This window comes from Capra hircus, chromosome 1 (assembly GCF_001704415.2).
Source record: "Capra hircus breed San Clemente chromosome 1, ASM170441v1, whole genome shotgun sequence".
Taxonomy (NCBI): Eukaryota; Metazoa; Chordata; class Mammalia; order Artiodactyla; family Bovidae; genus Capra; species Capra hircus.
The window spans coordinates 64625809-64637947 of record NC_030808.1 but is presented as its reverse complement, the minus strand read 5'-3'; the positions used below and the strand labels follow the sequence as shown (position 1 = coordinate 64637947).

The following is a 12139-nucleotide window of genomic DNA, read 5'->3' as shown; positions in this document are numbered from 1 at the left end:
AGTGAGTGGTGAGGACAGGAGAATCTAATTTAGAGTGGTCAGAAAAGACTCACTAATCTGAGAGCTGACGTTAACTATAGATTGACCAGGCAAAGAGTGCAGGGAAAAGCACTCCAAGTGTGGGGAACAGCATTGTAAAGTCCCTGAGTAGTAGTTCGTGCTGGCATCTTCTGTAGGATACATTCTTTCCTTACATAGCATGGTGCCCTTGTTTCCAAGATCCTCTAGGGTCCTTTACTATCTTTTCCAGGTGCCAACTAGAAATCTTTGTCATCCCACCAACCCAGAAAGTTAAAAAGTATCTAAATATGGGGAAGAGAATGAATAGAGCCTTTGAATATCATAGTAGCACTAAGCAGGGTACAGGGCAGCCCCTAGTCCTTCTTTCTTCTGATCTTGAGCCAAAGTTGGCACCTCTCCCAGAACTGGGCAGAGTGGTGTGGGCTTGAAGAAAGCACATGGGAAAACTTGGGGAGACATGGGGCCCAGAGGAATTAGTAGTTTTTTTCACACTAACTAAATTATATTCCATATAATTTTTTTTAGTACAGAACATACCTGGGTAATGCTATTTGGGAAACTACACTTTTTTGTATTAGACTAACACTTGGGTATCAGTAGTCCCTGTGCAAAAGGATGGTGTGTTGGGGACCTATGAAATGCAACCTGTGAAAGAATTCAGCTCCCCAGGTCCCCTCAGTCTTTCACACCATTCCTTCTGTTCTGGACCATTTTTATCCATCAGAGTATACTTCTTGTCTTTACTATTTATGAAGCAGTCAGGACCTTTTTTCAAAGCCAGATTTCTTCCCACCTGGCAAGGCAGTAGCATTGCCATTGATACTCTGAAATCTTCAAAGAAGCTTTTTTCCCCCAGCTAAACAGAAGGCCAGAAACTTGGCGAGAACACCCAGCATGGTTTTCATTCACAATCAGCTCATGTTGGAACAGCCAAGTGGCCTGACTCTTTAGCCTTATGGTAATTTGTGACGTGCTTTTTGTACTCCTGCCATGCTACCCTGTTTCCCACACAGTGACTGAATCTGCTGTATCCAGAAAGATGCCTCTAGTCTACAGAGGAAGAGCTATAATAGGGAGCAGATGCTTAGGCAGTAAAATGCTGGCCTCCTGTCCCCGACTCCCCACACCTGGAACATATTTCCAGAACAGGCCTGAGAACCAGCAGCTCATCCCAGGGCCCTGTGGCAGGCCAGGAGAGGCTCCACCATCTGCATCCCCACCTCCAGCTCTGCCCAGGACATAAACACAGGAGTCTCTCTTGCCTCCCTGAGTCCAGCTTCTTGGCTGCACTTCCCTCCTCTGCAGCCCCTCTACCACCCTGGTGTCCTCCTGCTTTCCCATGGTCTGGGTGGTTCATTTTCTCATTCTTCCCCCACTTCCCTGTGGCTGGGGTCCCCAGAGGCTATTTGGGGCAGCATCCACCCTCAGTTCCCAGGTTGTGTGGAAGCCAGCAGGTAAAACCCTTCCAGAGCTGGAGGGACTTCCCTGTACATTCTGTAGCAGAGGAAATTCACCTATTACTTTTCTTCCTTGGAGCACAGAAACAAGATATTCCATTTCTCCCTGTGGCCTGCAGCCTATGAAACATCCCCACAGATGTTTTGCTTCACTGGGTATGCCCAAAGTAATTGTTAATAAGCTCATTTCAATGCAGCCGCCATGGTCTGTCAGATTTTGGTCTAACAATGGCAAACCACACCTCTGATTAGTATGCAGCCACGGTGAAAACAAAGTTCCACTTCCTTTTCTGTAAGAAGGGAGATTTACTGATTAGGCTGACTGTTTCTAAATCTGTCACCAGTCAGCTTCAGATGTTTGGTTTGCTGGAGAAGAGTATTCCTCCCAATCAAATGTTTATACTGTTTTCTTATACTGTGATAGGCTTCCCAGGTGGCACAAGTGGTAAAGAATCTACCTGTCAGTGCAGGAGATATAACAGACATGGGTTCAGTCCTTGAGGCGGGAAGGTCTCCTGGAGAAGGAAATGACAACCCACTCCAGTATTTCTTGCCTGGAAAATCCCATGGACAGAGGAGCCTGGGTGGCTATAGTCCATGGGGTCACAAAGAGTCGGACACAACTGAGCGTGCACATGCCACACCATACAAGGAGGAATTCGTAAATAAGGCACAAGAAGGCAGCACAGTTTGCTTGCTGGGGCAGTTGTCATCAGCTAATGGCTTCCTCCCAACTCTGTGAGACGGCAGAGGCCTCCTGAAGCCAGCCTGAGAATGTGGGAGGTGGGCTTCACAAGTAAGGGCTGGTGAAAAGAAAGAGAGTTGGGGTACCTCCAGTGCAGCCAGCACAGCCACCCCCTGAGGGAGATACCTGGCACCACCCAGTTATCGAAGAGCCTGAGTGAATGTCTTCCTGTGACTCACCCACTCTGCTCCTGGCAAGTCCTTGAATCACCTATGTTTCCCTGACACCACCCAGCCCTCAGTGCTCTGCGCCTGAGAAGGGTGAACAGGCAGGCAGGCGCTCTGCTGCAAGTCTTTCCGCTTATTCACCAGTTGCTCACTGGTCCGGAACTCTCTCCCGAGGATAAGAGAAGCAGACTAAAATAAATCAGGATGAAACTGGGAGTACCACAGTCAGAAAAATCACCTCCTGCTTATAAGGCACCTCCAGGCTTATAAGTCCAAGCAATCTTGGAGTTGCTGCCAGAAGACTACTGTCAGACTAGTTTACTTAATTTACTGTTCCCTCAAAGAGTCACTTCTGGGCAACTCTTCCATGTCTTTCTTAATTTTTATTGGAGTACAGTTGCTATATAATGTTGTGTTAGTTTCTTCCATACAGCAAAGTGGATCTGCTATACGTATACATATATCCCTGCTTTTTTAGACTTCCTTCCCATTTAGGTCACTACAGAGCACTGGGTGGCATTCCCTGTGCTATAGAGTAGTTAGCTCTTCCATATCTACGAGAAGAAACCACGGGCTTGTCCACAGGTGACTTGTGTCAGGAATCCTAAAGAAGGGAAACACCCTTTTATTTCTAGGGCATAATAAATGAATAGACTTCTCAGGTGGCTCAGTGGGTAAAGAATCTGCTTGCAATGCAGGAGTCACAGGAATCGCAGGTTTGATCCCTGGGTTGGGAAGATCCCCTGGAGAAGGGCATGGCAATCCATTCCACTATTGTTGCATTGAGAATCCCATGGACAGAGGAGCCTGGTGGGCTACAGTCCATGGGGTCGCAAAGAGTCAGACTTGACTGAGCAACTGAGCATGCTTGCAGTAGAGTGAAAATTACTCAGTTGTGTCCAACTCTTTGCAACCCCATGGACTATATAGTCCATGGAATTCTCCAGGCCAGAATACTGGAGTGGGTAGCCATTCCCTTCTCCAGAGGATCTTCCCAACCCAGGGACTGTACCCAGGTTTCCCGCATTACAGGCAGATTCTTTACCAGCTGAGCCACCAGGGAAACCCATGCTTGCAATAAATGGACATCTAAATACTCATCCTGAACTTCTAACGGGGATGGCAACAGTTCAGTCAGTTCAGTCGCTCAGTCATGTCCAACTCTTTGTGACCCCATGAACCGCAGCACGCCAGGCCTCCCTGTCCATCACCAGCTCCCAGAGTCCACCCAAACCCATGTCCATTGAGTCAGTGATACCATCCAACCATCTCATCCTCTGTCGTTCCCTTCTCCTCCTGCCCTCAATCTTTCCCAACATCAGGGTCTTTTCAAATGAGTCAGCTCTTCACATCAGGTGGCGAAAGTATTGGAGTTTCAGCTTCAAAATCAGTCCTTCCAATGAACACCCAGGACTGATCTCCTTTAGGATGGACTGGTTGGATCTCCTTGCAGTCCAAGGGACTCTCAAGAGTCTTCTCCAGCACCACAGTCCAAATGCATCATTTCTTCGGTGCTCAGCTTTCTTTATAGTCCAACTCTCACATCCATACATGACCACTGGAAAAACCATAGCCTTGACTAGACAGACCTTTTGACAAAGTAATGTCTCTGCTTTTTAACATGCTGTCCAGGTTGGTCATAATTTTCCTTCCAAGGAATAAGCGTCTTTTAATTTCATGGCTGCAATCACCGTCTGTGATGATTTTGGGGCCCCCCAAAATAAAGTCAGCCACTGTTTCCACTGTTTCCCCATATATTTGCCACGAAGTGATGGGACCAGATGCCATGATCTTAGTTTTCTGAATGTTGAGCTTTAAGCCAACTCCTCTTTCACTTTCATCAAGAGGCTCTTTAGTTCTTCTTCACTTTCTGCCATAGGGTGGTGTTATCTGCATATCTTAGGTTATTGATATTTCTCCCGGCAGTCTTGATTCCATCTTGTGCTTCCTCCAGCCCAGCGTTTCTCATGATGTACTCTGCATAGAAGTTAAATAAGCAGGGTGACAATATACAGCCTTGACGTACTCCTTTTCCTATTTGGAACCAGTCTGTTGTTCCATGTCCAGTTCTAACTGTTGCTTCCTGACCTGCATACAGGTTTCTCAAAGGCAGGTCAGGTGGTCTAGTATTCCCATCTCTTGAAGAATTTTCCACAAACCCGTCCCCAAACCCTCAACCATGTCATCTGCCCCAACACCATCAGTTCCCCATGATGATCTCTTTCCTGCTCCACTGCCTTCAAACAGAAATTTCAGAAGGTGGACATCAGGTCTGAACTAGGCAAACAGCTGCTGTAGCACCAGAGGGTTCTCAGGGCACACACTGCCGTTAGTCCTCCTCCTGCTTCGTGCCCCATGGTCCTGCAGTTGGAATGGCATATCTCTGTAGCTGTCACCTGCCATCATCCTAGGCACAGCCTGTTTATCAACTAACAGCCAAGCAGCAGGTAGGCGGCTCAGCTTCTCCAGTAATTCTGATGCCTGCACTTCTTTGGGAGATACCAACAGCTGATAGTGTCACATGATAGTGTTGGCCTCTCACCCCCATGTGTCAGCAGAGGGAGGTGATAACACCAACCTGATATTCTCACTCCACGCTAAACCCCACCTCCACCCTTGGCTCCAGTCTTGTCGCACTGGCCCAGGAATGTATCATTTCCATGTTCTCCCCATTTTCTAGGCTATTTAGCAAGAGGTAGGATGCTTGTTTCCCCAGTCCTTCATCCCCTTCACAGGTGCCTCAAAGTCATCTGTATTTTGCAAAAGTGTGATTGATATACCCAGAGATGGGCCATCCCAAACACTGTTTAGACTGCAGTTCTACAGAGCGACCTGACCCCCTCCTCAGTTCTGAGAGGGTCTGCAGCAGCCGGCATGCAGCTAGACTGTGCACCCCCCGCCTCACTCCCCGCAACCTCTCTTATTGCAGACAGTGCTACAGTTTGGGGACATATGGGGAGATTAAGATCATACAACAATAAATGATAGTTAATCTTCACTGAGCACATATGTCAGTTTATTGTGCTAAACCCTTTATATGCATCATCTCATTTCACTTCAAGAAGGTGCCTCCTCAGGACCTAAGATCACCAGCTAGTATGTGGAGAAATGGATTTAAACTGAGATCTCGCCACCATGGGAGACACTGTGAAAACCCTCAGCAGCATCTTTTGTTGATAGTTTTGCTTTTGTTTTATAGAAAAATGCTGTGATTGAAAGCCTGCAAGAACAAGTAAACAATGCCAGAGAGAAGCTGGTGAGACTGATGTCAGCAGGGTGCTCCTCTGACCTCCCAGAGGAGGCTGTGCCACCTGCCTCTTCCCACCATAAGGACATCCTGGCCACAGCCTCTGCCCATAGCCTGGCACCTCAAGGGCCTTCAGAATGCCTCTCTGACTCTCAGAATGATACCAGTGCGGCCACCCAGGACCCCCAGAGTACCTCAGTGCTGGCCTCAAGTGTAGAAGGCCTCAAGGGGCCTGTGAAGGACACCAGCCCCTCCACAGGGCAGAAGCAGAAAATTTCTGACCTGAAAGACCTTTCTAATCCTTTACATTTGGGCTGCAGCCAGAAGCCATGGGCTGAGCAAAGCCAGACTGCAGAAAGAAGAGACCAGGTACCCATGGCCCTCCACCAGTGTCTCATGCAAAGTGAAGAAGGCTCTGTTCCCCAGAGACATGGGCAGGTAGAGAACTCAGAAGGGCCCCCAGAGCAACTGTCAAGAGTCAATTCAGTGATCAGGGAGAAACTTCAGGAAGTCCTCCAAGATCTGGGCCTGGGCCCTGGGGCTCCCCTCCCCTCTTCCTTGTCTTGTCCCCAGAAGCCCTGGAAAAGCAACGCTGCCCACAGCCCCCAGAAGGTGCCCCTCTCCAAGGAGCCAGGCTTCAGCCCCTCCATGGTGAGGAGAAGGCGGGCGGCACAGCGGGCTTGCTCACACTTCCTAGGCGCTGTACCCTCCTATGTGGGGCATCGGGTAAACAGGGTCATTTCTGGGCAAAATGTACAGGACAGGGACAGCCCCTGCCTGGACCCCCAAACTGCTGATCCCAGGGTAGCAAGACCCTCTTCTGGGAATCCTTTAGTACTCCCTGCTCCTCGAGGCAAGCCAGGCACCCTAGAGGGCCACACACAGCGCCAGGCAGAGCCCCAGGGAGCCGAACGGAGCCTCACATCCTTTCCCCAAAAGTCTTCCGGTTCTGGCCGGAAGCTGTGTCCCGCTACCCCACGCCCATCCAAGGCCTCCCCCGACCTGCCTGGGCAGCGGCAGTCCCCAGGGTCCCCAGGCTGCCCCTCCTTGTCTTCTCCGAGTAGCTACCTTGACACCGAATCCAGCAGCTCAGACGAGCTCTTCTGCCGCTGCCACCGGCCCTACTGCGAGATTTGCTTCCAGAGCTCCTCTGACTCCAGTGACAGTGGCTCGTCAGATACGGACCCTGAGCCTGCAGGGGCGCTGGCTTCCTGGGAAAAGCTGTGGGCCCGCTCGAATCCTATCGTGAACTTCAAAGATGATTTGAAACCCACACTGGTGTGACCAGCAGAGCAAGTCTGGACCTAGGGCTCTGGTGGGATAAGCCATAGCGTGGCCCGCTATGGCCTTCAGGGACCAGACCAGTGCCTTTCCCGCGTTCGTGCGCTCATTTGAGCACCATGGTACCTTGAGCACTTCCTGATATACACAGAGGGATATTGCCTGTTTTGTTACTACCTCACAGCATTCCTGTAAGAGACTCCAGCTGAGTGCCCATAAAAGATACCCGTTAGATAAAACGGTGCTAAATGAGCACAAAGGGTCTTCTGTTCTGGTCAGCCTGTAATGTACAAAACTCTATATATACCAGATGGATGGCTGGGTGGACAGACAGATGCAGAAGTGGAAAGAAAATTTCTGCAGAACCAGAGTTGTGGACTGTAATTCATCAAATTGGCTCTTTGGTGGCCAACGTGCTAAGAAAATATCTCCTATGGACTTAGATGGTCCACTCTCGGCAGGGGGTGGTTTGTTTCTGCTCAAGATTGCGAACAGCACCACCTCTTCGTCCCAGCTTCCAGTCAGACTCATTTCAGAGCCACCTGTACATCTCTATTTTGTGTCCATCTCTTCACACCATTGTGGCACCATGAGACAGTCAGGCAGCCCAGATCTCTCTCCTGGGCTCGGATGGCACCTGAGTCACCCCTCTTCTTTGACCCTGCCAGTGGTGCAGTTTTGCGGTAGTGAGAAGTATGTATTGGCAATCCCTGTTGAGGTTGGAGAGGCCCTATTGGTCAAGAGGGTGCCAGCTGGGCCAACATGACCACTGATGGCTACACTGACCTGGAAATAGAAAACAGGAAAATAGAAAGGAAGAAATGGGGGAGAAGATAAGAAAAAAAAACAAAACAGATTTTGCACATTTACCTTGAGTCTAGCATGGTACTTGGAAATATAAAGTATCAGTAATTGCTTATGATAATCCCGTGAAGTAGGTACTCTCATCCCCATTTTACAGGTGGGGATTATGAAGCTTAAGAGGAGGGAGGTGGCTTCCACAGCATCACACTGCTGGAGAGGGGCCCATGTGGAAGCTGGCCACAGCTCACAGGATTCCAAGTGCATACACTTCCCTGGGGCACATCTCTTCACTTGTTCCTCTGGGAGTGGCAGGCCGAGTGTGGCAGGCTGGACAGCGAAAGTAGCATGGGAAGCTGCAGCGTGCTCAACCCGCAGTCCAGGATGACAACACTGGGCTCCTCGCCTCAGTAAGCAGGCCGCCACTGCCTTGGGAGCCCACCCCCACCTCCCACAGCAGCCGGGGAGCTGGTGAGAGATAAGTACCAGGGTCTTGTCGGCTGCCAGAGCCAACAGAGAAAACACAGCTGGCTCCACTTCACTTGTTGCTGAGCTAGTTGTTTACAGGCTGGTCCCTGCCCCTCACCTGTGTGTATATCCGCATGTGTACACATGCTTGTATGCAGGAGCATGGGCCTCATTAGATACGTCTAGAGGGGAGCATTTGCCTCTAATGTCTTGCAGAAGATGTTATCATGGACTCTCGTTGGCTGCTGACACCTTGTGAGTCTCCAGACACTGGACCAGGAGGCCCTCCAGGCAACACAGCTTCTTCTGTTGTCCACTTTTAAATACAAATATCATAATTTATTCTGCGTGTGGGCTTGAAGTTTCTGCTTGTGCTGTTTGTATGCTGTCCAAGTGATGCCTTAATAAAAGAAATGGTTCTCAAGGCAAGTCTCTTCAGAAATTGTAGTTTGGAAAAAAAAAATGTAGTTTGGGGCTGGGGAGGAGGGGTACAGACAAGACTGAAGTACTCAAAGGAGTGGAAACAAAGCAGCATTTAGAGTTGCTGTTGGCTTACCATGGGATCCAAGTGCATTTCCCACCACACTTCCGCTGGTAAGATTCCTCTGACATCTCCATGTGCAGCTTCCTATCCGAGGAACACCTGTGAGTAGAGACTTGAGACCCTTGACTCTTCCCACCCGCTGGGGGTCCTGTGCTTGGGCTTCACCTCCTTCAGCTCCTTTCCCCGCAGCGTGTCACCACTAGCAGCCTACTATTCAATAGTGTGCGATATGGCAGTCCTCTCACTGTCCACTCCTACACCCTCAGTTCCCCCATCCCAGCCCATCTATGTCTCCATGCCTCTTCTATCTAGAATTCCTCTCATTTTTGTGCACCTTGTGAATTACTAATCCCTCAAGGCTCGTAGAGCATTCACTCTCTCCTCAGCCTTTCCTGAGCATCCTCAGGTAAAAACAACATCCCCCAGTTAAATGAAGAAAGGTGTTTTGGGGCCCGTGTTTCAAACTTAGTTGTAAAGAAGCTTCTATCATACATTTTACCTAGACTGACTTTGTAACGCTTGCTAGACTTTGTTGAAAAGATGGAGAATCTATCCTAATTTCCTTATTTATCATTTGGCTGGAAAACTGTGCCAAGCACCACAACTACCTGCCCCAAATACTCTCTCCAGATCTATTGTTTCCTCTGTGTGCCATCCCTGCCCCCGCTCCTCACCAGCTCCTTCCCTGGACCTTTTACTCAAGGCCAGCTAACCCAGTGAAGGTCTTAAAGGGATGTATGTGCCATGACTTTGGGCCAACTCTTGATTGTTACAGTCCTGAAGAAGGAGCAGAAACTTGGTGCAGAGAAATCCTGGGGAAGGAAACATTGCCTCTGCTGCTGGCTTTGGGACCATGCCTGTCTCCATTGGTCTCAAGGTCTGGCATGGAGCCAGCCTGTTTCTTACCTAATTAAGGAAGGTTGCTTTGCTGATTGAAATCTTGAGACTGGAGGTGTCCATCCCAGTCCCAAAGTCTGCCCCTTTCTCTGGCCCAGGTCAAACTCTCCTTAAAGGATCAGACTGGCCTCCCCGGAGCTCAGGAAAACAGAGCATCAGATGTCAGTTCAGTTCAGTTCAGTTCAGTCGCTCAGTCATGTCCAACTCTTTGCAACCCCATGGACTGCAGCACACCAGGCCTCCCTGTCCATCACCAACTCCTGGAGTCCACCCAAACTCATGTCCATTGAGTCTGTGATGCCATCCAATCATCTCATCCTCTGTTGTCCCCTTCTCCTCCTGCCCTCAATCCTTCCCAGCATCAAGGTCTTTTCAAATGAGTCAGCTCTTCGCATCAGGTGGCCAAAGTATTGCAGATGACACCACCCTTATGGCAGAAAGTGAAGAACTAAAAACTTCTTGATGAAAGTGAAAGAGGAGAGTAAAAAAGGTGGCTTAAAGCTCAGCATTCAGAAAACTAAGATCATGGCATCTGGTCCCATCACTTCATGGCAAATAGATGGGGAAACAGTGGCATCAGATGTCAGAGGCATGTTTTTACCAAACTATATCACTTGTAATGCTATCTAGGTTGGTCATAACTTTTCTTCCAAGGAGTAAGCATCTTTTAATTTCATGGCTGCAGTCACCATCTGCAGTGATTTTGGAGCCCCCCAAAATAAAGTCTGACACTGTTTCCACTGTTTCCCCATCTATTTCCCATGAAGTGATGGGACCAGATGCCATGATCTTCGTTTTCTGAATGTTGAGCTTTAGGCCAACTTTTTCGCTCTCTTTCACTTTCATCAAGAGGCTTTTTAGTTCCTCTTCACTTTCTGCCATAAGGGTGGTGTCATCTGCATATCTTAGGTTATTGATATTTCTCCCGGCAGTCTTGATTCCATCTTGTGCTTCCTCCAGCCCAGCGTTTCTCATGATGTACTCTGCATATAAGTTAAATAAGCAGGGTGACAATATACATCCTTGACATACTCCTTTTCGTACTTGGAACCAGTCTGTTGTTCCATGTCCAGTTCTAACTGTTGCTTCCTGACCTGCATATAGGTTTCTCAAGAGGCAGTCAGTGGTCTGGTATTCCCATCTCTTTCAGAATTTTCCAGTTTATTGTGATCCACACAGTCAAAGGCTTTGGCATAGTCAATAAAGCAGAAATAGATGTTTTTCTGGAACTCTCTTGCTTTTTTGATGATCCAGCAGATGTTGACAATTTGATCTCTGGTTCCTCTGCCTTTTCTAAAACCAGCTGTTTTTCCAGTGGTCATGTATGGATGTGAGAGTTGAACTGTGAAGAAAGCTGAGCACCAAAGAATTGATGCTTTTGAACTGTGGTGTTGGAGAAGACTCTTGAGAGTCCCTTGGACTGCAAGGAGATCCAACAAGTCCATTCTACAGGAGATCAGCCCTGGGTGTTCTTTGGAAGGAATGATGCTAAAGCTGAAACTCTAGTACTTTGGCCACGTCATGCGAAGAGTTGACTCATTGGAAAGACTGTGATGCTGGGAGGTATTGAGGGCAGGAGGAGAAGGGGATGACAGAGGATGAGATGGCTGGATGGCATCACTGACTCGATTGACGTGAGTTTGAGTGAACTCCGGGAGATGGTGATGGCAGGGAGGCCTGGCGTGCTGCAATTCATGGGGTCGCAAAGAGTCGGGCACAACTGAGCGACTGAAGTGAACTGAACTGATTATTTGTAAAGTGGTAAAGAGAAAAGTCAACGCTGGTTGCACAAAAATCTCTTCTATGTCTGTATTTATTATATTTAGATATGTCTCCTTCACAGACTGCAATTTCCTAAAAGCTCTAAGTGTGTCTTCTGCATCTTCGTATCCTCTGGAGTAGCCATCAGAGAGCTTTGCACAAATTATGAACCCAATAAATGTTTGATGGATGGATTTCTGGGCAGATAAATGGATGAAACCAAGGAAAGCAAGGAAACAAAGGAAGGCAAAAAACCTGTAATGGATCTTGTGATGCAGCAGAAAGGGAGGCAGGGCCATCTGGCTTCACTGCTTTTCAATGAGGTAAGAGCAAGAAACATCACTGAAAGACACAGAGGTGACTGAATTCTGAAAATGACAGTACTTTAAATCTCTTAGGGGTAGGAGAGGTATAGTGACAAGAGTTAATGGAAGAGAAACAAGGTTGTTGTAATAAAGGTGTTCTCTTGAAGATACTTTCCTCCCATGCTTGTAACTAAGTTACATGCAGTATTAGCAGGAGGACAGTCTGCTCATCTTTCTCTGCATCATCTCCCCCTTTCTCAGAGCCCCAAACAAAACAGTGTCTCTGTTCTCTCTGGCTGCTGCACTCTTCCCAAGAACACTATCTGGGCTTTGTTAAGGGAAGTCTAATGGAGAGGTGGCAACTTGGGGACTGAAAGCAGGAGAGAGGTTACTCATTGCCCTCAAACTTTGCTCTTCTTCACCTCCAGTACATACTCTTCTCTCT

At 48.4% G+C, this 12139-nt stretch overlaps 1 protein-coding gene across 1 annotated transcript in view; it reads left to right on the top strand.

The window, feature by feature from the left end:
• GPR156 (G protein-coupled receptor 156) overlaps positions 1-8611 on the top strand; it is an 83898-nt gene extending 75287 nt beyond the window's left edge. The window contains exon 9 of the mRNA XM_018043285.1: positions 5590-8611. Within this exon, the coding sequence (XP_017898774.1) occupies positions 5590-6921 (1332 nt within the window). The 3' untranslated portion in view covers positions 6922-8611. The remainder of the gene's footprint in view (positions 1-5589) is intronic.